Consider the following 27,687-nt stretch of genomic DNA (forward strand, 5'->3'; position numbering starts at 1 on the left):
AGGCTGTTGCGCAGCAACTCACTGCCTTCCTGAAGACAAACAATGTATACAAAATGCTTCAGTCTGGTTTTAGACCCCATCATAGCACTGAGACGGCACTTGTCAAGGTTGTAAATTACATTTTAATGGCATCGGACCGAGGCTCTGCATCTGTCCTTGTGCTCCTAGACCTTAGTGCTACTTTTGATACCATCGATCACCACATTCTTTTGGAGAGATTGGAAACCCAAATTGGTCTACACGGACAAGTTCTGGCCTGGTTTAGATCTTATCTGTCGGAAAGATATCAGTTTGTCTCTGTGAATGGTTTGTCCTCTGACAAATCAACTGTAAATTTCGGTGTTCCTCAAGGTTCCGTTTTAGGACCACTATTGTTTTCACTATATATTTTACCTCTTGGGGATGTTATTCGAAAACATAATGTTAACTTCCACTGCTATGCGGATGACACACAGCTGTACATTTCAATGAAACATGGTGAAGCCCCAAAATTGCCCTTGCTAAAAGCATGTGTTTCAGACATAAGGAAGTGGATGGCAGCAAACCTTCTACTTTTAAACTCGGACAAAACAGAGATGCTTGTTCTAGGTCCCAAGAAACAAAGAGATCTTCTGTTGAATCTGACAATTAATCTTAATGGTTGTACAGTCGTCTCAAATAAAACTGTGAAGGACCTCGGCGTTACTCTGGACCCTGATCTCTCTTTTGAAGAACATATCAAGACTATTTCAAGGACAGCTTTTTTCCATCTACGTAACATTGCAAAAATCAGAAACTTTCTGTCCAAAAATGATGCAGAAAAATTAATCCATGCTTTTGTCACTTCTAGGTTAGACTACTGCAATGCTCTACTTTCCGGCTACCCGGATAAAGCACTAAATAAACTTCAGTTAGTGCTAAATACGGCTGCTAGAATCCTGACTAGAACCAAAAAATGTGATCATATTACTCCAGTGCTAGCCTCCCTACACTGGCTTCCTGTCAAAGCAAGGGCTGATTTCAAGGTTTTACTGCTAACCTACAAAGCATTACATGGGCTTGCTCCTACCTATCTCTCTGATTTGGTCCTGCCATACATACCTACACGTACGCTATGGTCACAAGACGCAGGCCTCCTAATTGTCCCTAGAATTTCTAAGCAAACAGCTGGAGGCAGGGCTTTCTCCTATAGCGCTCCATTTTTATGGAACGGTCTGCCTACCCATGTCAGAAACGCAAACTCGGTCTCAACCTTTAAGTCTTTACTGAAGACTCATCTCTTTAGTGGGTCATATGATTGAGTGTAGTCTGGCCCAGGAGTGGGAAGGTGAAAGGAAAGGCTCTGGAGCAACGAACCACCCTTGCTCTCTCTGCCTGGCCGGTTCCCCTCTTTCTACTGGGATTCTCTGCCTCTAACCCTATTACAGGGGCTGAGTCACTGGCTTACTTGGGCTCTCTCATGCCGTCCCTGGAAGGGGTGTGTCACCTGAGTGGGTTGATTCACTGATGTGGTCATCCTGTCTGGGTTGGCACCCCCCCTTGGGTTGTGCCATGGCGGAGATCTTTGCGGGCTATACTCAGCTTTGTCTCAGGATGGTAAGTTGGTGGTTGAAGATATCCCTCTAGTGGTGTGGGGGCTGTGCTTTGGCAAGGTGGGTGGGGTTATATCCTTCCTGTTTGGCCCTGTCCGGGGGTGTCCTCGGGTGTGGCCACAGTGTCTCCTGACCCCTCCTGTCTCAGCCTCCAGTATTTATGCTGCAGTAGTTTATGTGTCGGGGGGCTGGGGTCAGTTTATATCTGGAGTACTTCTCCTGTCCAATTCGGTGTCCTGTGTGAATCTAAGTGTGCGTTCTCTAATTCTCTCCTTCTCTCTCTCGGAGGACCTGAGCCCTAGGACCATGCCCCAGGACTACCTGACATGATGACTCCCTGCTGTCCCCAGTCCACCTGGCCGTGCTGCTGCTCCAGTTTCAACTGTTCTACCTTATTATTATTCGACCATGCTGGTCATTTATGAACATTTGAACATCTTGGCCATGTTCTGTTATAATCTCCACCCGGCACAGCTGGAAGAGGACTGGCCACCCCACATATGCTCTCTCTAATTCTCTTTCTTTCTCTCTCTCGGAGGACCTGAGCCCTAGGACCATGCCCCAGGACAACCTGACATGATGACTCCTTGCTGTCCCCAGTCCACCTGGCTGTGCTGCTGCTCCAGTTTCAACTGTTCTGCCTTATTATTATTCGACCATGCTGGTCATTTATGAACATTTGAACATCTTGGCCATGTTCTGTTATAATCTCTACCCGGCACAGCCAGAAGAGGACTGGCCACCCCACATAGCCTGGTTCCTCTCTAGGTTTCTTCCTAGGTTTTGGCCTTTCTAGGGAGTTGTTCCTAACCACCGTGCTTCTACACCTGCATTGCTTACTGTTTGGGGTTTTAGGCTGGGTTTCTGTACAGCACTTTGAGATATCAGCTGATGTACGAAGGGCTATATAATTATTTTTGATTTGATTTGATTTGAAACAAAGGCTACATAACATTTCCATACACACAACAGCTGTTAGATACTGCTACCTGACAGACAGCTAGATGCTAGCTAGAGCTGACCTGGCTGTGGTAGCTACTAGCTAGCTGCTAGTAGTTTATTAACTTCAGTCAAGATTGGATGAAACATTAGCAAATGTAACATGTCAGTAACACTACCAGCTTAGCACTGGGAATATTCTTTTTCTTCTGTCAAACAGCAGTTACCTTGCCAGCTAGATCAGTCAACTAAAGAGTAGCCAGTTTCTGCACTGCTTGCTTTTACACCTCAGAGAAAGAAAACACAACACAGAGCAGCTGCCTCTGTTCATCTCTCCCGTGCTGGTTCTATAAGCAAAGCTTGCCTTGGAACTCCCCATCCCGGATCCGGGATCGTGACTAAAGCCTCAGGCTCATTAGCATAACGCAACGTTAACAATTTCTGAAAATCGCAAATAAAATGAAAATAATGCGTCTGCTCTCAAGCTTAGCCTTTTCTTAACAACACTGTCATCTCAGATTTTCAAAATATGCTTTTGAACCATAGAAATTGACTAATTTGTGTAAGAGTATGCAAAGCTAGCATAGCATTTTGAGTAGCATTTAGCACGCAACATTTTCACAAAAACCAGATAACCAAATAAATAAAATCATTTACCTTTGAAGAGCTTCTGATGTTTTCAATGAGGAGACTCTCAGTTACATACCAAATGCGCAGTTTTTCCTGAAAGCGTCTGTGTGTAGGAGAAATCGTTCCGTTTTCTACATTGCGTCTGGCTACCGAAACGAACCAAAAATTCAGTCACCTACAACGTAAAACTTTTTCCGGATTAACTACATAATATCGATCGAAACATGGCAAACGTTGTTTGGAATCAATCCTCAAGGTGTTTTTTCACATATCTCTTCATTGATATGCAGTTCGTGGAAGCTTGCTTTCCTCTCTGTATCCCATGGAAAAATACTGGCAGCTGTCTTTTGCGCACCAATTTCGGCGCAGGACACCGGGCGGACACCTGGTAAATGTGGTCTCTTATGGTCAATCTTCCAATGATCTGCCTACAAATACGTCACAATGCTGCAGACACCTTGGGGAAACGACAGAAAGGGCAGGCTCATTCCTCTCGCATTCACAGCCATATAAGGAGACAATGGAAAACAGAGCCTCAAAAATCCTGCTCATTTCCTGGATGCCGTCTCATCTTGGTTTTGCCTGAAGCTCACTTTCTAGGGCACGCACAGAAAATATCTTGGTAGTTCTGGACACGTCAGAGTGTTTTCTTTCGAATGCTATCAATTATATGCATAGTCGAGCATCTTTTTGTGACAAAATATCTTGTTTAAAACGGGAACGTTTTTCATCCAAAAATGAAATAGCGCCCCCAGAGCATCAACAGGTTAATGCAAATATTTTAATCAGTGCTTTACCATAGACACAAGAATAGCACTGTGGTCCCAAGATAGAGAGGGGATATTCTCACAAGTAACCACAAATCCCTGCGTTCCCATTTTTCCTTCAAAACGGAATAATTTGTTTTGTTCACAGGAGATGTAAGGCTGCCATTGTTTCAAACCAAATGTTGCAATAGAAGGCCAAGAAACTACAATGTCAGCCATTGATCACCAAGTGTTCAAAGCCCACACAACCAAGAAGTCCCTCTCTTTTCTCTCAGTGGGACTCCATAATATATTTGTGTAAATAAACTAAAAATACTATCAGCTATTCAGAGGGGAGTCTCATACGCATCATTTTTTCCAAGTAGTTGTTGAAACTTAATCCGACCACACATTAACAAATTAAAAGAGCATTGAAGCAAAAAAAACACTCAACAGTAGCCTTGTAGTGGTCAAACGTGTACAGATTCCAGAAGTGATTGAGAGTTAGAGTTACACAAATCCAAGAAAAATACGTTTCAAGCAGGCAAAATAAAATCAATTAAGGAAACAGAAGCCATGAACTCCAAAGTTATGGCCACTATTCTATATGCGAATGACCGTACCAGCCTAAAATAACCTGGCCTTCCTGACACCTTTCATGCTGAAAACCATCTAGTTCCTCTTGAACAAATGTCCCACCTCAAACACCCCACCCCCTTCCAGGAGGGCCATACCATTTGAGCTAGTTAGGGGCCTTAAAATGGCCTTAACAGCCACAACTAACACAGAAAGATATTCAAACTACAACTGATGGCGCAATTGTATATTTGCTATAACTAGCCTACATTTAGGCCTTATACTGAGAGAACAAAAAGTCTATATACAGTGAGTGTAAATGAGGTAAGATAAGGGAGGTAAGGAAATAAATAGGCCATGGTGGCGAAGTAATTACAATATAGCAATTAAACACTGGAATTGTAGATCGGCAGAAGATTAATGTGCAGGTAGAGATACTAGGGTGCAAAGGAGCAAAATAAGTAAATAAATAAATAAATACCAGTATGGGGACGAGGTAGGTAGATAGATGGGCTGTTTACAGATGGGCTATGTACAGGTGCAGTGATCTGTAAGCTGCTCTGACTGCTGGTGTTTAAAGCTAGTGTGGGAGATGTGAGTCTCCAGCTTCAGAGATTTTTGCAATTTGTTCTAGTCATGGGCAGCAGAGAACTGGAAGGAAAGACGACCAAAGGAAGAATTGGCTTTGGGGGTGACCAGTGAGATATACCTGCTGGAGCGCGTGCTACGAGTGGGTGCTGCTATGGTGACCAGTGAGGTGAGATAAGGCGGGGCTTTACCTAGCAGAAACTTGTAGATAACCTGTAGCCAGTGGATTTGTCGACGAGTATGAAGCGAGGGCCAACCAACGAGTGCGTACAGGTCGCAATGGTGGGTGGTGTATGGGGCTTTGGTGACAAAACGGGTGGCACTGTGATAGACTACATCCAGTTTGTTGAGTAGAGTGTTGGAGGCTATTTTATAGATGACATCACCGAAGTCGAGGATCGGTAGGATGGTCAGTTTTACGAGGGTATGTTTGGCAGCATGAGGGAAGGATGCTTTGTTGCGATATAGGAAGCCGATTCTTGATTTAATTTTGGATTGGAGATGCTTAATGTGAGTCTGGAAGGAGAGTTTACAGTAACCAGACACCCAGGTAGTTGTCCACGTATTCTAAGTCCGAGCCGTCCAGAGTAGTGATGCTGGACGGGCGAGCTGGTGCGGGCAGTGATTGATTGAATAGCATGCATTTAGTTTTACTTGCGTTTAAGAGCAGTTGGAGGCCACGGAAGGAGAGTTGTATGGCATTGAAGCTCTTCTGGAGGTTAGTTAACACAGTGTCCAAGGAGGGGCCAGAAATATACAGAATGGTATCGTCTGCGTAGAGGTTTATCAGAGAATCACCAGCAGCAAGAGCAGCATCATTGATGTATACAGAAAAGAGAGTCGGTCCGAGAATTGAACCTTGTGGCACCCCCATAGAGACTGTCAGAGGTCCGGACAACAGGCCCTCCGATTTAACACACTGAACTCTATCAGAGAAGTAGTTGGTAAACTGGGCGAGGCAATCATTTGAGAAACCAAAGCTGTCGAGTCTGCCAATAAGAATGTTGTGATTGACAGAGTCGAAAGCCTTGGCCAGGTCGATGAATATGGCTGCACAGTAATGTCTCTTATCGATGGCGGTTATGATGTCGTTTAGAACCTTGAGCGTGGCTGAGGTCCACCCATGACCAACTCTGAAATCAGATTGCATAGCGGAGAAGGTATGCTGGGATTCGAAATGGTCAGTAATCTGTTTGTTAACTTGGCTTTCGAAGACCTTAGAAAGACAGGGTAGGATAGATATAGGTCTGTAGCAGTTTGGGTCTAGAGTGTCACCCCCTTTGAAGAGGGGGATGACCACGGCAGCTTTCCAATCTTTGGGAAATATATAGAGATCATAGCTTTCCCTTGGATTCACCTGGTCAGTATATGTTATGGAAAGAGCAGGTGTTCCTAATGTTTGTACACTCATTGTATCTCTGAAGCTGTCACAAATGTTATCTCAAACCAAACATTATGTACTGTAGCCTGTGTGAGCTCTGTTCAGACAATCAACTTTTTGAAACAAGTCAACAAGCCAAATTTGACGAGAGTAAACAACGTACAGGTAACTGCCAAAATAAAAGAAACACCAACATAAAGTGCCTTAATATGGCGTTGGGCCACAACAAGCACCCGAAACAGCTTTTATCTCCAGGCCATCAGACTGTTAAATATCACCACTAATCGGCCTCCGCCCAGTACCCTGCCTTGAACTTTAGTCACTGTTATTAGCCGGCTACCATCTGGTACTCACCTTAGAGACTGCTGCCCTATATGTACATAGTCATTGAACACTGTTTACATACTATTTTACCCACTTCATATGTCTATACTGTATTCTAGTCAAGGCTCATCCTATATAGCTGCTGCTGTACACACCTTTCCTTTCCTTTCCCACTGTTGCCAGTGCATGTCAGAGCAAGAACGAAGCCATGAGGTCGTAGGAATTGGCACTAGAGCTCCGAGACAAGATTGTGTCGAGGCACAGATCTGTGGAAGGGAACCAAAACGTTTCTGGTTCACCGTCCAACAGCATAACGACCCTACGCACAAAGCCAAGACAATGCAAAAGTGACCTCGGGACAAGTCTCTAAATGTCTTTGAGTGGCCCAGCCAGAACCCAGACTTGAACCCGATCGAACATCTTTGGAGAGACCTGAAAATAGCTGTAAAGCAACACTCCCCATCTAACCTGACAGAGCTTGAGAGGATCTGCAGAGAAGAATGGGAGAAACTCCCCAAGCTTGTAGCGCCATACCCAAGAAGATTCAAGGTTGTAATCGATGCCAAAGGTGCATCAACAAAGTATCAAGTAAAGGGTCTGAATACTTATGTAAATGTCATGAGGGGAAAAAACAGTTTAATACATTTTAGAATACATTTTAGAATAAGGCTGTAACCTAACAAAATGTGGAAAGTCAAGGGGTCTGAATAGTTTCCGAATGCACTGTATAATTTATATTGCAGACTCTGACATTGCTCATTCTAATATTTCTAAATTCCTTTCTTTTTTCAATTTGGGTGTATTATTATCTATTGTTAGGTATTGCTGTATTGTTAGAGCTAGGAACATAAGAATTTAGTGATACTTGCGATAGTGTAACATTTTATTTTAATTTGGGTGGGGTTCGGGGTGTTAAATGACATACTTCTTCTTAACATTTTTCCTTCTACTTTTTCTGTCCCGGTCTGTACATTATCTTTGCCTTTTGAGAGGTCGAGCTCTCAAGGCCAACGGACCTCTCTGTTACCATATTGTAGAGCAACAAAACCTTCCACATAAAGCTCCGCAATAGCACACTATATGATGGGATACTCTTCATAAGTATCTTCAGATCTGATAGTTCTAGCCGAGGTAAAGCCATTAGTGCCTGATATTCATGATCAGATCAATGTTCAGAAGCAGTTTGGAACTTTCTCTTCATTTTCCATTTATATCACTAATCCATGACAGACATTTCCTTACATACAGGCAGATATGTTCAGAGGGAAGTATGGACTTCTGGGAAACTACAGTGAATATGTAAAACAGACAGTAATGGGAAAATGTGTGATACAGGAGAGCTGATCTCTCAGGAAATCCTCCTAAACACGTGTCTGCTTCACTGATCTTTTTCATTGCACAATATGTTCGATAGGTGAAAATAAATCTGCTATTTTACCCTGTACTAGTCAAACACACAAAAAAACGCACAAATTGTCACATTGCTCACGGGTCCTAAACCTGCAGCTGCACCTCAAATTCAATTTTGGAAAATAAATGCAACAGAATGAGTAACTACAAATCAATCATAGAAAACACCGGACCACACACTATTTATAGTCACTTCTTCTACCAGTATCAGGTAAGACCCAGGTGCAGACAGTGTTGAAGTAACAAAGGTTTATTAAATTAAACACGGGCAGGCAAAGGTACAGGACGCCAGGCAGGCTGAGGGTCAGGGCCGGCAGAAGTCGGTAATCCAGAGTAGTGGGGCAAAGGTACAGGACGGCAGGCAGGCTCAGGTTCAGGGCGGGCAGAGGTCGGTAATCCAGAGTAGTGGGGCAAAGGTACAGGACGGCAGGCAGGCTCAGGTTCAGGGCTGGCAGAGGTCGGTAATCCAGAGTAGTGGGGCAAGGGTACAGGACGGCAGGCAGGCTCAGGGTCAGGGCAGGCAGAGGTCGGTAATCCAGAGTAGTCAAAACCGGGAAAACTAGAAAACAGGAACTATAGACAAGACAGGAACAAGGGGGAAATGAACTGGCAACAGGCTACAGCTCCCCCCCCCCCATCCCCCGGAGGGGCACCACCAGGCATCCTATCTGGGCGCATACCTGGTTGACCGCGGTGTCGTCATTGGAAATCTGCGAGGAGGCCTGGGTCCAGGATGTTTCTGGCGGGGACCCAGCACCTCTCCTCTGGGCCATAACCCTCCCAGTCAACCAGGTATTGGAACCCCCTGCCCTGGAAATAGGAGACAAAGGGCTGTGAGACATGGGTTTAACTCTGGACACCTGAAAGGTAGGATGTATACGAAGGGTCCGGGGAAACAGGAGATGAGGCTAATGATTTTGGAGATGGGAAATGGGCCGATAACCCGGGGTGAGAGTTTGCAGGATTCCACCCCTAGGGGCAGATCCCGGGTGGACAGCCATACCTTCTGCCCCGAGACAATACCGGGGAGCCGGGGTCCAGTGGCGATCCACTTATTGTTGATACCTGGAGGTGGTCTTGAGGAGGGCCGACAAGGCTCTCCTCCAGGTACAACGACAGCGGCGGACAAACATCTGGGCAGAAGGAATGCTGACATCTTCTTCCTGCTCAGGGAAGAGCGAGGGCTGATACCCCAGGGAACACTCAAAAGGAGATGACAGAGTAGGGAGGGGGTTGCGGGCATATGACAGAGCAGGGAGGGGGTTGCGGGCATATTTTACCCACACCAGCTGCTGGCTCCAGGTGTTGGGGTTGGCGGAGACCAGGCAGCGCAGAGTAGTCTCTAGGTCCTATTTGGTTGTCCATGGATCCAGAAGACGTGCTGCACCATGAGCTTGGCCGTATTTTTGGCAGAGGGTAGTTTTGGGAGAGGAATGAAGTGGGCGGCTTTGGAAAACCAATCCACCACCAGGGATGGTGAGGGACAGGCAGAGGTTGGCGGAGACCAGCCAGAGCTTGTTGAAGAGTCTTGTTTTGTGCACAAACCGTGCAAGCGGCAAGGAATGTGGAGACATCAGGGATCATGGTAGGCCACCAAAAGCGTCGTCGCACAAAGCCAATCTCCGACAGGAGCCCGGGTGGCAGGTCAGTCTGGAGGAGCGGCCCACTTCAGGACCGCGGAGCAGACTGCATCAGGCACAAACATCCGTTTATCTTCTTGCGTCAAGCAATCCTGGATCCGGGATTCTATTTATAGCCTCAAGCTAATTAGCATAACGCAACGTTAACTATTCATGAAAATCGCAAATGAAATGAAATAAATATATTTGCTCTCAAGCTTAGACTTTTGTTAACAACACTGTCATCTCAGATTTTCAAAATATGCTATTCAACCATAGCTAAACAAGCATTTGTGTAAGAGTATTGATAGCTAGCATAGCTATAAGCCTAGAATTCAGCCAGCAACATTTTCACAAAAACAAGAAAATCATTCAAATAAAATCATTTACCTTTGAAGAACTTCAGATGTTTTCAATGAGGAGACTCTCAGTTAGATAGCAAATGTTCAGTTTTTCAAAAAAATATTATTTGTGTAGGACAAATCGCTCCGTTTTGTTCACGTTTGGCTATGAAAAAAACCTGTATCCAGTTATAGCCTCAAGCTCATTAGCATAACGTTAACTATTTATGAAAATCGCAAATGAAATTAAATGAATGTGCTAGCTCTCAAGCTTAGCCTTTTCTTAACAACACTGTCATCTCAGATTTTCAAAATATGCTTTTGAACCATAGCAAATCAAGCATTTGTGTAAGAGTATTGCAAGCTAGCTTAGCATTTTGCGCAGCATTTAGCACGCAACATTTTCACAAAAACCAGATAACCAAATAAATAAAATCATTTACCTTTTAAGAACTTCGGATGTTTTCAATGAGGAGACTCTCAGTTACATAGCAAATGTTCAGTTTTTCCTGAAAGAATCTTTGTGTAGGAGAAATCGCTCCGTTTTGTACATCACATTTGGCTACCGAAACGAACTGAAAATTCAGTCACCAAAACGTCAAACTTTTTCCGAATTAACTCCATAATATCGACCGAAACATGGCAAACGTTGTTTAGAATCAATCCTCAAGGTGTTTTTTTCACATATCTCTTCATTGATATGCCGTTCGTGGAAGCCTGCTTTCCCCTCAGAATCCCATGGAAAAATAACAGCGGCTGAAAATGACGCACCAATTTCGACGGAGGACACCGGGCGGACACCTGGAAAATGTAGTCTCTTATGATCAATCTTCCAATGATATGCCTACAAATACGACACAATGCTGCAGACCCCTTGGGGAAACGATAGATAGGGCAGGCTCATTCCTGTCGCATTCACAGCCATATAAGGAGACAATGGAAAACAGAGCCTCAAAAATCCTGCTCATTTCCTGGTTGCCGTTTCATCTTGGTTTTGCCTGTAGCTCCTGTTCTAGGGCACTCACAGACAATATCTTTGCAGTTCTGGAAAATTCAGAGTGTTTTCTTTCCAAAGCTATCAATTATATGCATAGTCGAGCATCTTTTTGTGACAAAATATCTTGTTTAAAACGGGAACTTTTTCATCCAAAAATGGAATAGCGCCCCCAGAGTTTCAAGAGGTTATCTGGTCCAGGGCAGAATGCTAGGACAGGACCACCCCCACTCCTACATCAGAACCATTGGCCTCCACCATAAAGTTCCAAAAAGCCCATAATTTAGCCACTTGTTGCTAGCTTGTTCAGCCCAGCATTCAATCCTCAAAATGCACGAGCAATTCCTCCAGACAAAAACTCAAAAAGTTCCATTACAGGTCGTAGAAACAAGTCAAATGATGTATGCAATCCATATTTAGGATGTTTTAAACATTAATCAACAATAAGGTTCCAACCGGAGAATTTCATTGTCTGAAGAAAAGCATAGGAACTCAAGAACACTCTCTCGTGACCGCGCGTAATGAAACCGAGGCTTTCTGCCAGACCACCTACTCAAAGAGCTATTATGAGCCCCACCTTTATAGTAGAATCATACAACCAGAATCTAAAGACGGTGACATCTTGTGGAAACCCAAGGAAGTGCATTCTCATCCATATCTAAAGTGGACATCCAATGGCACTGTTTTCTAAATTGAGTTCTCACTTCCTGTTTGGATTTCTTCTCAGGTTTTTGTCTGCCATATGAGTTCTGTTATACTCACAGACATAATTCAAACAGTTTAGGAACTTCAGAGTGTTTTCTATCCACCAGTAATAATACTATGCATATATTCCCATCTGGGTAAGAGTAGGAAGCCGTTTACTCTGTGCACGCCTTTCATCCAAAAGTGAAAATACTGCCCCCTAGCCTCAACAGGTTGGTCCTGGAGTGGCCTAGCCAGTCCCCAGACCTTGATCCCATAGACAATCTGTGGAGGGAGCTGAAGGTTCGATTGGCCAAACGTCGGCCTCAAAACCTTAATGACTTGGAGAACATCTGCAAAGAGGAGTGGGACAAAATCCCTCCTGAGATGTGTGCAAACCTGGTGGCCAACTACAAGAAACGTCTGACCTCTGTGATTGCCAACAAGGGTTTTGCTACCAAGTCATGTTTTGCAGAGGGGTCAAATGCTTATTTCCCTCATTAAAATGCAAATCAATTTATAACATTTTTGACATGTGTTTTTCTGGATTTTTTTGTTGTTATTCTGTCTCTCAATGTTCAAATAAATCCTACCATTAAAATTATAGACTGATCATTTCTGTGTCAGTGGGCAAACGTACAAAATCAGCAGGGGATCAAATACCTTTTTCCCTCACTGTAGTTCCTTTGATTTTTGATGATGTCAGAACTTTCTAAAATAAGCACGATTGGCTCCATGTGAAGTCTTGTGAAAGTTACTTTTGAATCCCGTTGCTGTGTTAACTTTGGGGTAATACATCCTTGAGAGCATGCTCACTGAAAACAAGCCAGCATTTACTCCATTCCCATACTTCCATACTGACTGGAAAGTCTGTTACTTTGGGTGTCACTTACATGATGAACCGACTACTACTATGAAACCGTAAGCAAGTTATGAGAACTCTCATACTTTAATGTTTCTTTCTGAAAAAGAGTATACAACTGCAAAAATATACATGTGTAGATTATAAAAAACAAGTGATGTTTCAATGACTTCTTAAAGAGCAGAGGAATCCATTAAATACAAAACAAAGTTGGAGTATCAGAAATACTTAAATGTACATTTACAAACAGATGCTCTCTATCACATTAATTCTTGTCCTTACCGGTACATGTATTTCAAACAATATTCCAAAACATTGTTTACATTAATAAATAAAAAAATCTTACTTTTGCCCTTCCAAACAATGAGCACAAACAGCTGAACAAGGCCATGTTCAGGTGTCCTATAAAAGGCCACAGGTCCTGGATGTGGGGTTAAAGGGGGGCCAAATGTGCTGGGGCCTACATGGCTGTTCAGTGTCCACCACAGCCCGTTCTAGAGCTGCAGCTGGGAGGCAGAATATCAAGAGGCAGGCTGAGGGTAGTGAGCAGGGCTTGGGACAGTAATTCACAGCAGTAGCACAAGCCTGTTCCAAATGATGGTTGGTGCATACCAATGGACTGAATCACTGGACATTGGCTCTGGAAAAAAGGGCCCCTCAAAAAACAGCATACAGTATAATGTCTCTCTCTATTTTGCTCTCTCTCTCTCTGTAGGTCAAGAAGGGAAGCACAGTGTATCAGAAATACTGAAGGGATTACATGACAGTTCTAAGCAATTTAAGACCATAATCCTCCCAGCCCCCAGTAATGGAAAAGGCTAAACTTACTAAATTCAATGATGGTTAACACATAAGCATCTCTTGACTGACGTAGAATCCACAATGGTCCCAATGTGCGCTGACCAAGGAATGTACTCTGGAAACATGCTATACCCCACACACTGTGGGATGATTGACAACTGAACAATGGACAATATTGTTATATATCTATTCCTCATGTCATACTGTGTTTTCTACTTTCAAGGATAGCGCACAACATATTTGAATTAATATTGTCATGAAGGCCTGTCATGAGGAGACAAGCATGCCGATCAACATGTTTCTCAGGCTTATAAGTAACAAGATCTGAATATTTTGTATTTTTAGATTTCCAATATGTTAAGTCAACAAAGCTCAAAGAATGCATAATATGGTGTTTCCATCCACAACAATAACATAAACTTGGTTCCAATTTAATAGAGTCCGCATGGAACCCTTGAACTGCTGTACAGGCTTTATAAAATACATTTGATTGAATTTGAATTGGCTGGTAATGTCCTTCAATCAGATGGTTTTCACTCTTGACTACATGCAGAATGCATAACACAAGTTTATTGTTTGTGGCATTATCATGAATGCAAAGAGAAGATATCACCTTACAGACTGACAAGCATAATGCAGAATAAGTAATGAACTGTCAACAATGACAGTAATGGATTTGTTCTATATTGTGGGGATATATTCATCGTCAATATATTCATCAGAAAACACTTGACCTGGTAGGGATTACATGCCAGTCATACTTAGAATTTCTCAAGTGCTCTTGGAATTCATCACAGTGCCTTTTGGAAATGTTCTATACTACGTGCATTCATTACATGTCTTTGTTTTCATTACACAAATGATACAATGTGCATGTGTGTTGTCTGCTATAAGAGAAATCCATTGATAATTGAACATACCTCTCTCTACTCCTAAATGTACATGTCCGCTGCTTGAGTGACATTTCTAGAACACTGTTGAGGTTGTTATAACAGATTCATAGCGGGTGATTTGATAGACAGATACAATAGAAAAAGTGTCTGCTCGGCAGGCAGCTAAGCCTGACCTCTCGACTCAGGGGAAGTGGCAATCTTACCTGCTTTTTTCCTCTACAAGAATATCAAACTATCGCTTCCTGGGCCAATATAGTTCATTTTACAAAGATCCCTCTAAAGCTTTAGTGGACTTATATATATAATGTTGGTGAGATGGTGATGGGAAATAACTTCAATTAAAATGCTTTAGTGGGATCTATGCTGTCTTTGTTCTGTTGGTGATGGTCTTCAGTCCAATCAAGGACTTTAGATGAGTGTGATAATAGAGGGTGGCTCGTGTATTTGTGGGAAGTTCAGTAACAGTGGAGAGAAAAACCCATCTAACTGAAACATGTTTTCTAGACTACACTGAATGCAATATGTCATTGAGATAACTTTAGAAAATACTTCTTGAGGGATATCTCACACTTTATTACCAAAATACAAGTGGATGAAAATGTACAATACTGTGATTAGTCAGTGTAGCTCAGCACCGTGTAGCCTAAGTAGCTTCCGAAAAACTACTAATTTGACAGAAAAGGGAACATGCATTTTCTTCCCTTCACTTATTTTAGGTGTAGTTACAGTCTTATATAAGTACAAACTTCATGATGCAGGCAGAAACATTTGCATTGCTAAAGATTGTTTTTACAGACAAGCTACAGGTAACTGACAGACAAGCTACAGGTAACTGACAAATAAAGGAAACACCAACATACAGTTTCTTCACTGCACCATGGCATAGATTCTACAAGTGTATGGAACTCAATTGGGGGGATGCGATACCATTCTTACACGAGCATTTCCATAATTTCGTGTTTTGTTGATGGTGGTGGAAAATGCTGTTTACTGTAAGAAGTTTCACAGAGGTTATTTAACTACCTGTATTATATGCAAAAATGCTTTTTAGTTAAACCACTGATGTTGTATTCCTCAGTTCTTATTTGCATACATTGGTTTTATATTATTAGTGACATGAAAAACACATACCAAGGCAAGGACTTTTATTCTTCCAAATATTTTAACCGTTCAAAATCAGAAACACTACATGTCGACTGCATGTCTTTGGTATGACCATTACAGAACCATGTGATCAAAGGTCATGAACTTTCTACTGCAGTCAACTGGAAATTTGCTCCTCACCAACAGCAACTTGAAGTCGGAACCAAAGCATTGTGGGAGACAACCTTGGATTTTTGGAAGCAAAGGGCACTACAGGCTCTACATCCTTACAATCTTATCACATAGGCCTTCATGTGATCCACATTAATAAAGTAAATGTCCTACTTGCAACAATATAGCTATCTCAATGTTACTGTAATGTGCTACGTCATAGCTTACAATTTGTCTCGTCTGTAATAATGTCACCAAAAATTCAAATTTGTTGATTGTCTAGTATGTGTGAATAAAATGGAATAGATATTGTAGGATATATGGGTTGTAGGGGATTTCTACACAGGCAATTTTAGAGGCTTAATCTGTGTCCAGGAATAAGTCCCTTAATGAGAAACTACCCCAGCCACCAGTCGTGGAGTCAATAAGTGCATTTGCCTGCTTTTCATATTGTTTACCCAGTAACTTATGTGAAGTGATGTACATGTATAGTCTAATCATTTTCTGTACAGTGTGTTTTGTCCTTCATGTGATTAAATACAACTGTGTTCTTTAAATGCTTACTAAAGGTTGAGAATTAAATAAATACACTACAGGTGATGTAGTGATGCTGACATGCAATAATTACCATACAGTAAGAATCTTTGTGGACCATATTTAAATCACATCTGTTACAATTCCATGTTGCACAGTCACAAATAATGAGGAAGGTTCAAGGGCATAAAGTAATGACAAAAAATAGAGCATATCCCATATAATGCAATAACACATAAGTTCTCATTCTAGTAGCCTATGCACTCAATTCCTGGTTCTATTTTGAGAAAACCATCAGATACAAAACAAGTATTGTGAATGTTAGAGCTTGGACTGGTGTCTAATTTCTTTATCAGGATATTTATTCCTTAGACCATGCTGATCATATTCAGCTTTGTGTAGATGTGGAATTTCAATACCATCCACCTCGTCGGCAATAACAAAGGCAAATGCCATGTCTGCCACTGACGTGTTTCCTAGAAACAGCAGAAGTCGTCCGACAGCAGATGCATATGTGCCTCTTCTGGCTTTACTTGTTAACTACTTCCGGCTTACCACTAAAACTTTCCACTAAAGCCCAATATCTTCAAGCCAGGGATCCCTCTGCGTGATGCCTCTTGTCAGTTTTAAGGGGGAAATTCACCCTTTTTCAACATAAACTTAATTTGCTTACTAACCTTTGCCTGCTCATAGATGTTTAAAAATCACGATGCACACCAGATGTGATCAGTGGCCGTGTTCGAGAGCATAAAAACAGTGATGCATCATGGGTAAATGGTGACTGACTGATCTACAAGTAATATTGAGTAGTTATGAGTCTAAACTCTGCTTTAAAATGGGCCTGTTCCTCTGCCCAGGCTTTCCTGACACATGTCCGATCTTAGCACACCTGGATAGGTATTTTATGTAACAGCTAACCACAAGGACCAATGGTCAATTGTAAGTGGTAAATGGCTGAGCGATTACCCCCATGTACAATACATTTGATGACTGTACATAAGGTGTACCTTGTGATTCATGCTACACGGAGATCTTGACTGGCATTTGAACAACAGAAAAAATGATTTTGCACCATATTACAGAACCAAATAAAAAAATAAAAACAATTATAGAACCAAATACAAATTCAGATTTTGGAGAATTACAGTTTATTTTCACATTTCTGTTTAAATAGAATTATATTACTGAAAGAGAACAGGACATTTATAAATATATAATAACATAACCTTCCCCAGTAAATGTTAACTACAGCCACCTACTGTACATAATTTTAAATGTTGCTCATATGAAAATTGAGCAACACTGCCACTTACCATCCTTGGATAATCAAATCTTAATTTTTAAATGAGAATACTACTTGTAAATAATCTAAATAAAACAGAAACCTAAGAAATTTTGAAAATGGGGCATAAGGCAGTGTACAGTATGCATACACACTGGCATCACATATTAGATTAAATGGACCATGTCACATAGAATATAGATCTCATGGTCCCCTTTACTACTGCTAGTGTACTAGAAGTAATATCTTCATGTGAGACACAGAGAGCCTGTTTAATCAAGCAGATAGTCCCTGTAAGGATATCAGAAAAGCCTCACTTAGACTCTTTTGTATGCATTGTACTCCACTGTATTTCTTAGCTGAGCTTAACAATAATGGAAACAAAAAGAGAGAGAGGCAAAGCACTGTGCACTTTGGTCAAATCTCAGTATTTTCCTTGTGGCACCAAAGGAAAATGCACAACGTTTTACACCAAGAGTACCTCCAACACATCATGGTCCTCATATTCCACAAATTACATGGTGTTGATTTGTATCCTTCTATTCCAAATGGATTGTGATAAGTTCAGTTTAGAGACAAGTCCACTGTTACGCAGACGGTGAGAACGTGAGAATCATCCATCCAATAACGAAGTAAAAGAGGAAGACGGGATATACCACCAAAGCTTTGCGATTAGAAGGCTGGCTATCTGCTAAGAAAGCTGTAGAGGCTGGGGGAAAATAATATACATACATGTTATCAGTGACTTAAGGAGGTGTGTTTTATGGCCAAAATACAGCCCCTAAGGGTTGCTTGGACACAGCCCTTAGCTGTGGCATATTGGTCATATATCACAAAGCCTCAAGGAGCCTTATTGCTATTATAAACTGGTTAACAACGTAGAGCAGTAAAAATACATGTTGTCAAACTCGTGGTATACGGTCTGATATACCACGGCTTTCAGCCAATCAGCATTCAGGGCTCGAACAACCCAGGTTATAATAAAGATTAGACTGTATAATCTATTAAAATGTAGTACTAATGTTATTAGGAACACTTGAACAAGTTTAATCTTTATGCAACAGCTCCACCTACTGTAAGTCAGTATGACTGCAAACAGTCAATGAGTTTGTAGAGTGTTGGCACCAATAAACGTAGTCAACCAAATAAGACGTGTAATATAGTTGTCGCCTTATGAAAAGGACTTTCCTTACCAAACGTGGACCAACTGAATGATGCTGTGACCACAATTAGTCGAACGATGAAGCTGACCATCCCAGACCCACCCAGCAGCACCAGCCTACAGACAACCATTGCCACAGTCAGAGGCATGATGCAGTAGCCAAGCACACACAGGCTCTGGAAAAACGATCTAGAAGAAAAAAAAAACAGGAATTTTAAATGCACATATGTCTAAGTTTTCAATTAATAAATACAATTCACCTCTTAAGGAACTAATCATATTACAGTACTTGCATGTTCAAAAGCATTTCATATTTTTATTTGATTAATTTGACTATAATGATTGGAAGCTGGCTAGAAAGATACGTACATGGTGCCTCCCAGCAGCTTTGAGTTCAGTGTGATGATGACAGATCCAAACCAGATGATCACAAACACCTCTGCAAACTGGGGCCCTCCATCTTCCTTACTGTCAACTGAACCCCCCTGCAGCATCCTGAAAACAGGAAGGAAACAATATAAATCCATAGCGCATCCTTCTCCAGTCGTCTTTCATTCATAAATGGCAATCATCACTTGAAACAATAACAAAGAATTTTACCTACCCCCATTTTAGTAAAAAGCTAAAGAGATGGGGCTGGAGAAAAGCAACCACTCTCAAATTCATATACAGGGCTATGGATACAAAGACCATCTACAGTGCCTTGCGAAAGTATTCGGCCCCCTTGAACTTTGCGACCTTTTGCCACATTTCAGGCTTCAAACGTGAAGAATCAACAACAAGTGGGACAAAATCATGAAGTGGAACGACATTTATTGGATATTTCAAACTTTAACAAATCAAAAACTGAAAAATTGGGCGTGCAAAATTATTCAGCCCCCTTAAGTTAATACTTTGTAGCGCCACCTTGTGCTGCAATTACAGCTGTAAGTCGCTTGGGGTATGTCTCTATCAGTTTTGCACATCAAGAGACTGAAATTCTTTCCCATTCCTCCTTGCAAAACAGCTCGAGCTCAGTGAGGTTGGATGGAGAGCATTTGTGGACAGCAGTTTTCAGTTCATTCCACAGATTCACAATTGGATTCAGGTCTGGACTTTGACTTGGCCATTCTAACACCTGGATATGTTTATTTTTGAACCATTCCATTGTAGATTTTGTTTTATGTTTTGGATCATTGTCTTGTTGGAAGAGAAATCTCCGTCCCAGTCTCAGGTCTTTTGCAGACTCCATCAGGTTTTCTTTCAGAATGGTCCTGTATTTGGCTCCATCCATCTTCCCATCAATTTTAACCATCTTCCCTGTCCCTGCTGAAGAAAAGCAGGCCCAAACCATGATGCTGCCACCACCATGTTTGACAGTGGAGATGGTGTGTTCAGGGTGATGAGCTGTGTTGCTTTTACGCCAAACATAACGTTTTGCATTGTTGCCAAAAAGTTCAATTTTGGTTTCATCTGACCAGAGCACCTTCTTCCACATGTTTGGAGTGTCTCCCAGGTGGCTTGTGGCAAACTTTAAACAACACTTTTTATGGATATCTTTAAGAAATGGCTTTCTTCTTGCCACTCTTCCATAAAGGCCAGATTTGTGCAATATACGACTGATTGTTGTCCTATGGACAGAGTCTCCCACCTCAGCTGTAGATCTCTGCAGTTCATCCAGAGTGATCATGGGCCTCTTGGCTGCATCTCTGATCAGTCTTCTCCTTGTATGAGCTGAAAGTTTAGAGGGACGGCCAGGTCTTGGTAGATTTGCAGTGGTCTGATACTCCTTCCATTTCAATATTATCGCTTGCACAGTGCTCCTTGGGATGTTTAAAGCTTGGGAAATCTTTTGGTATCCAAATCCGGCTTTAAACTTCTTCACAACTGTATCTCGGACCTGCCTGGTGTGTTCCTTGTTCTTCATGATGCTCTCTGCGCTTTTAACGGACCTCTGAGACTATCACAGTGCAGGTGCATTTATACGGAGACTTGATTACACACAGGTGGATTGTATTTATCATCATTAGTCATTTAGGTCAACATTGGATCATTCAGAGATCCTCACTGAACTTCTGGAGAGAGTTTGCTGCACTGAAAGTAAAGGGGCTGAATAATTTTGCACGCCCAATTTTTCAGTTTTTGATTTGTTAAAAAAGTTTGAAATAGCCAATAAATGTCTTTCCACTTCATGATTGTGTCCCACTTGTTGTTGATTCTTCACAAAAAAATATGGTTTTATATCTTTATGTTTGAAGCCTGAAATGTGGCAAAAGGTCGCAAAGTTCAAGGGGGCCGAATACTTTCGCAAGGCACTGTATTACATCAAAATTATCGTTTTAACCATATGTTGAGGCTATATAGTGTTTGCTTACATTTACTTTGTTTACAAACATCGGAGTAAAACAAGTTTACATTTTGGGTTATGATGGGGTATGACAGTGGAACCAAGCTCATGAGGCATTTCCAAGTTATATTCTTCAAGAATCAATGGGTACATATGATTAATTTATAAGTCCAAAAATGGATGTAGAAACTGCAGATTGCCCCTTTAAAAGAGTGTCAGTCATATTATGCTACTACACTGAAACACGAATACTCACAGAGCCAGTGTCACACAGAGCAATAATGGGCCCCACAAGTCCCCTAGAAAAGAGGAGGAAGTTAACACAATCTTCCTAGAACATCAAACACAATTACCATTGTCACATTTGTCTAGGTAGTACAGGAGGAAGTTAAATTAATATTACTAGAACACCTGGGTTTTCACTAGTTACCACAAAGTCAAAATTGTCTATATTGTAAACATTTATTGAAAACAAAAATGTGCTTTTTGGTCTTAATTTAAAAGTTAGGCATAAGGTTAGCAATGGAGTTAAGGTTAGGTTTAAAATCAGATTTTAAAAAGAGAAATTATTGAAATAGGCCTGGTTTAGCCATAATTATGACTTTGTGGCTATGTTAAGTAGTGATGACCAAACACCTGGCACATTTCGTTTGTCACATTTTCCTAGGTACTATTACAAATGTCAGTTTAAATCATGTTTGTTATATACATACTGTTATTCTTGTACGTGTTGGATAGATATAACTAAGTAAAATACCGCTAGGTCACATGATGTAATACCAATTTATTGTGTTGGAATAGTATAAAAGATTAATTCATCTTTCAAAGTATATAGTACTCACAGTCTCTCAGTAGCGTTGAACTCTTCTTAGGATACATCACATGAACAAACTTTTTCCCCACTGCTTTCAGATCTCGTAACTAAATGAGACATGAGAGGGATTTTAGGAGAGGTTTTAAAAGGTCCAGTGCAGCCGTTTCTATCCCAATATCAAATCATTTCTGAGTGACAATTAAGTACATTACTAACTAGGTTTCTATTCAATTGGCAACAGATTGTCATGTAAATATTCAAAAATCTGTATAAAGAAAATATGTGCATTTTCCCACCAAACTGACTCGTTGTGGATAAAAGTCTGTGCGTGATGACATAGTGCACACAAAATGTACTCTTAAGTTATCATGTACCGAAGAAAAATCTAAAGTGACAAAACTCTACTGATAGTTGTTACGAAAACTGTTGTGTTAAATAGCAAATATGTCTACTTTGGTCTTGGCATGTGCACTCTTGCCAACAGCTCACAGATACAGTGCGGGTAGGCTGTGTAGGTAGGCTAGTCTACATGATGAGATCATTATGGATAAGGAATATTTTTATTTGTCAAACGGTAGTCAAGCATCAATCATCATGTCACCAGAATAAGACCCTCGATATTTATTGGAAAGGAGCATCAAGATCACCGTGCACTTTCCCCACCCTGTGAAATAACTTATTTAATCTGTAGCCTAATAAACTGCATGGTTTCCGAGTCATAGTGGGAGGACCACACACCATATCAAGTTTACCTCGATATGATGGTTATTATATTCATATTTGCACATAAAGGCATTTCCACCACCTCCACTTCTCACATAATTAATTTTACAGACACAAAAAGATCCCACCATGTCAAACAAACAAATTATCTTTTGGCCTTTTTTTTTATGTACCGAATCTACCTGTTTCCATCACATCTGTAGTGATTTTTTAAAATTATATGGTATGACTTTACTCACATTAAAAACTGTGGATGGAAACATTATCATAGTGATGGATTTCAACTGGAATGGTCAAAATAAAACAATAGCTTCTTGGCAAAGACCAATTTCTCAAGCAAGAATTTTGCTAGGACTGACTGGGAGGGGTCTGAATGGGGAGGGGAAAACTGAAAACTAGTAGTTATTGACAGAGGTTTACAATTGTCTTTCTTATTGGTCTGTTAACAACAGTAATTTACCACCTGGTGGTATCACCAGGCAGACAAACACCATCCCACCTAAACAGGCAGAAATTTCAGGCAGTCTTTTTAAACAGCTTTTACACTAAAAGGGCATTATTATAATTGTCCCAATATTATGCCAATGCTCATAGTGTGGAAATATATATAAAACATATGAAAATCTAATTTTTGACTGCACTGGGCCTTCAACATATAATGTAAGCCAAATTAAAAAAGGGGTCATGTAAGATGGAAGTGTACACAGTATGGTATGAAGAGGGAAATCTTACTATGGTGTCTTTGACAGGTTCATCCAGTGTGGAGTATTCGTCATCATGACTGGGTGTTCCAACCGGCACATTGATCTCACCCTCAACAGGGATGTCTCCTGATATGGATACATCTGACAGACCTGCAAACTGGAGATAATACAAGGAAAAGGAAAGGGGGTTGTACAACTGAATGCATTCAAATGAAATGTGTCTTCAGAATTTAAGGTGCGGGGGCTGCCTTAATAGACATCCACGTCTTCGGCGCCCGGGGCCTTGCTCAGGGGCAGAACGACAGATTTGTACCTTGTCAGCTCGGGGATTCGATCCAGAAACCTTTAGGTTACTGGCCGAACGCTACCTGACACCCTAAACACAGATAACGTTACACATAAATACTTGTTTCTCAATAATGACAACAACCGATTTTTGGCATTTAGCCAATGCACTTTCGTCATGCTAATTCACTGCGGTCTTAATACATTTTGTTAACTAGCGCAAATATATTTACTGTACTTTAGCTAACGTTAGTTATACAGTTAGCTAACTAGCTAACATTAGACAGCTAACGTTACAGTTGCTATAGTTCTCCCTCAGGTTTTGGAAGACATTTAGTACTTTTGCATGGACAGTGACTTTCATTGGAGTGCTTGTCTCTCTCGCTCTCTGTGTTGACGCGTTTACCTAACGTTAGCTAACTGTTAGCTATTGTAGTTAATCTAACTTGGAACACCCATGTTGACATTCCTTTACTAGCTATCTGTATTTAATATTGGCATCAGAAACGCTTAATAAAACGTTCGTGTATAATATAAAAAACAAGATATTAAAGAATTCATACACTGTTGTACAAGAATACCGGTAGTTACATTATGTATTTTATTCTTACCATAGGTTTACTGAACTCATCCACTTCCGCCATTTTCTCTGTCCAGACGCATATGAGACGTCATGCTATGACCATGATGTCACGTGGCTTGATAACATGCTTGAGAGAAAAAACGTACAGAAACTAGACATAGTAGACACACTTTTATGTTTGCATGGCCTCCAGAATGTCTAAGATTAGCACATTTTCAAACGGAATATATTCCAGTAAGAATGTAATACTAGTATAAACAGTGACTGATGCAAATAATGGGATGTTTGATGCCAATATGGAGGGATTTGCGTTGCAATTTTCAATGGGCGCTGCGCTAAGTGGGGTTGGGGGATCAAAGTATATTGTCTTGACTTGTCAAATTGACATGAAGTAAGAGACAAGAACAACAAGTAAAATATTACAATATGGAAAATATTTGGTGTAGTTGTTCCTTTAAGAATTATATTATGGGTGTGAAAGGAGGCGGTCCTTGGCAACACCGAACCAGATAGACACGAAAATACATTGTAACAAGAATCAGCTAACATTGTTTACCTAATGAATTAATGCATCAAGGAACCAAAGAAGAGTCACTGTGTGCCACGGGTCCAGGGATTCGACAGCATTCATATCTGGAGTAGTGGGCTACTCAAATTTCAATCTGGAAATGTTATCGACAATGTTCTGCACTGATTCGATGCATTAATTCAGATTTCTAACTTTAACATCTAGGCTACTGTACATCATTCCAAAAATAAGCAATGGGGCATCCTCCTCTTGAGTTCAGCGACTGCTATGAGGATAGTCCGGATTTTAGAGAAAGACTAAAATGCTATGAATTAGAATTGGAAAGAACAAGCAAATTTCTCAAAGATGTAATCAAAGACGGCAACAGTGTAATCAATGCAATCAAGGGTAAGCTTCTCTCTTTCTTCACCCTTTTTACTACTTTCTATATAGATTGTTTGTGGGGTTTAATGTTTTTCTATGTAGTATGTCGAAGAGGAGGAACCTGCATTGTTTAGACACAGCCAACATACAAATTAGTTGAGCAATTGTTTCCAAAAAGCAAAGCCTGCTTTGATATGATATAATGAAGCAATAAGCACGAGGGGGTGTAGTATGGCCAATATACCAGGCTAAGGGCTGTGCTTATATACGACGCCTGCATGGATCCAGCCCTTAGCCTTGTATATTGGCCATATATCACAAACCCTTCAGGTGCCTTAATGCTTTTATAAACTGGTTACCAACGTAAATTGAGCAGTAAAAATACATGTTTTTGTCATAGCCGTGGTATATCAGACCATATACCACGGGTGTCAGCCAATCAGCATTCGTGGCTCGAACCAGACTGTTTATAATCTGTTGGAGCTCCTTATGGATTCCTGTAAAAATACATGAGTGTGAACAGATCCATAACATCATCAATGGAAAAACATAGCAAATTCATTGTGTGCAAAATAGTGACCTAATATGACTGTATTGGTATTGATTACTGTTCAATTTTGATTTAACATCATTTTACAGTAACACAAGTTCAGTATTTGTCTAGCAGCTGAATGACAAGCTAACAGTTTCAACCCGTTTATCAGCCTAACTAACATGTTACTTTTCTTGATAAATAATTAGTGGATGACAGTGGGCTGTGAAGGCAGACTATCAATTATGTAACTAGCATAACATGTAAAAAACATGACCTAATAGACAGACAACCTACAGCTATAGTGTAACTTAACTCTGGGGAACTCTGGTAGGTATGACTCATCCCATGCTGACTTGCTCATGTGACATTTTACTGTGCTTCATAAAGTCAGTCAAAATCCACAGAGCATTTTAGGTAGGCTTAAATGTTTGTTGCAGTCATACAAAAACATATGACCTGATGTTTGCACAGTCAATAACCAAACCCAAACCACATGCTAAAAAAGCGTAAGTGAACATAGGCATTCCTCAGTGATTCCTTGTTAGACGCAACTGCATAAGCAACATGAACCTGTAGCATAAACAACGTTTTTTCATTTGTGTCGTGCTGTGCCTTATCCATGCCATGGTCCTGTCTCTTTTCCTTCCTGTTTTCTCCTCCACCAAAACCACTGCCATGTGATATTTTACTCTACATATAAGGAGAAAATGCTGCCTTTGCAGATCAGAAAAAGTGCAGCTTAAGGATTCTTACCATATACTCATTTTATAGCACATTCCCTTACTGTCCAAGGTCCTTGAGCATTGCGCATAATGTTATTGCACTAATGTTATTGCACAACCCTATACTTTCAATGATTACATGATATTTTACACAGTTACATTTTGCTTAACACTTTTCATTATTGCACATTCCTGAATGATTCCCCTAATGTCCTTATTTGTTCATAAGGGTCAGTGGTTGTATCACAAATTAGTATTTGTACCTAGTTCATTTGCATCAGGGAAGTTTGTAGCGCTTCCTGGATGGCAGGAGCACACACTCTGAGTTTAGCATATGGGAGAGGTCCTCTGCTATGTTGTTTACCATCTTCAGCATATTTGTGTGGAAGCTGTCCAGAAAAGTTTTGTTGGTGGGGTTGTTGATCATTTTTTCAGGCAGTTTTCAGCAGACTTGTCACTGACTTTTGCCTGTACAATGACACTGTTCTACAAAAAATTGAAAACCCTAATTACAGAATTGCCTTTGACTGAAAGGATGGGCTATGTTATTGTTGGACTAGTCTGTCTGATATTTTCTGCCTCTTCATTGGCACACCCCTGAGGTAAAAGGAATTTGACGCACCTATGCTCATGTAATGACTGTCTTCACTCATTAGAATGCTGAAAATAGATGATTTATAAACTGGGTGGTTCGAGCCTTGAATCCTGATTAGCTGAAAGCCGTGGTATATCAGATCGTATACCATGGGTATGACAACATTTATTTTTACTGCTCTAATTACGTTGGTAAACAGTTTATAATAGCAGTAAGGCACCTCAGGGGTTTGTGATATATGGCCAATATACAAGGCTACAGGCTGTGTCCTAGCACTCCGCGTTGCGTCGTGCACAACAGTCCTTAGCAGTGGTATATTGGCCATATACCACACCCCCTCGGACATTATTGCTTAAGTATATTATTTGTATTTCTGATGGTGAAATTCAGCAACCAGAAAGTATTTGATGTGTTCTCATGCTGCTGCCTGTCTGGGCTAGTCATGGGAACCAACCAGTACCTGTCTCTAACTTTGACAAAAGTCCTGAGTTAGCCCAAACCAAGAGTTGTCTAAGGGGAAGTGGGTGGGCCTCCTTATTCTTATTATTCCAGGCAGCATGACTTCCTCAAACATACATTTTCTGTTTAGTTGCTCTCCAAATACTGTGCTTATTTATTCATGGCTGAACTGTAATGATAACAGTTCAATCACATATAAGCTCCATGTTTGGCAATCACCAAAATAAATATCACCATTTAATTGATAATGTCCTAATTACACACTTTATCCTTTAAAATCTAAATGTAAAGTGCTACTGTTATTATGTTGATTGTGTCGATGTGTAATGTGTGTTTTATGAAGGTTATTCTGTGGCAGTGCAGAAGTTCTCCCAGACACTCAGTGTGTTCCAGTTTGACTTCATTGGTGATTCTCTGACAGATGATGAGATGAACATTGGTAAGTTCATATAGTGCTT

The 27,687-nt window shown here is 40.9% G+C and overlaps 2 protein-coding genes across 4 annotated transcripts in view; one reads left to right on the forward strand and one right to left on the reverse strand.

The window, feature by feature from the left end:
* Nucleotides 1-17,608: 17,608 nt before the first annotated feature.
* LOC135550518 (protein YIPF6) lies at nucleotides 17,609-24,156 on the reverse strand. The gene is made up of 7 exons (XM_064981422.1): nucleotides 24,055-24,156; nucleotides 23,187-23,315; nucleotides 21,760-21,838; nucleotides 21,174-21,216; nucleotides 18,961-19,086; nucleotides 18,623-18,780; nucleotides 17,609-18,138 (listed from the first exon to the last, which is right to left on the reverse strand). The coding sequence occupies exons 1-7, from the start codon at nucleotides 24,085-24,087 to the stop codon at nucleotides 18,017-18,019; spliced, it is 690 nt and encodes a 229-aa protein (XP_064837494.1). The 5' UTR covers nucleotides 24,088-24,156; the 3' UTR covers nucleotides 17,609-18,016.
* Nucleotides 24,157-24,532: 376 nt separating this feature from the next.
* Nucleotides 24,533-27,687, forward strand: part of LOC135550519 (oligophrenin-1-like) — a 37,297-nt gene continuing 34,142 nt past the window's right edge. For all 3 annotated transcript variants that reach the window (XM_064981425.1, XM_064981423.1, XM_064981424.1), the window contains exons 1-2: nucleotides 24,533-24,942; nucleotides 27,573-27,668. In XM_064981425.1, the coding sequence (XP_064837497.1) occupies nucleotides 24,789-24,942; nucleotides 27,573-27,668 (250 nt within the window). In that variant the 5' untranslated portion in view covers nucleotides 24,533-24,788. The remainder of the gene's footprint in view (nucleotides 24,943-27,572; nucleotides 27,669-27,687) is intronic.

This window comes from Oncorhynchus masou, chromosome 12 (genome assembly GCF_036934945.1).
Source record: "Oncorhynchus masou masou isolate Uvic2021 chromosome 12, UVic_Omas_1.1, whole genome shotgun sequence".
Taxonomy (NCBI): Eukaryota; Metazoa; Chordata; class Actinopteri; order Salmoniformes; family Salmonidae; genus Oncorhynchus; species Oncorhynchus masou.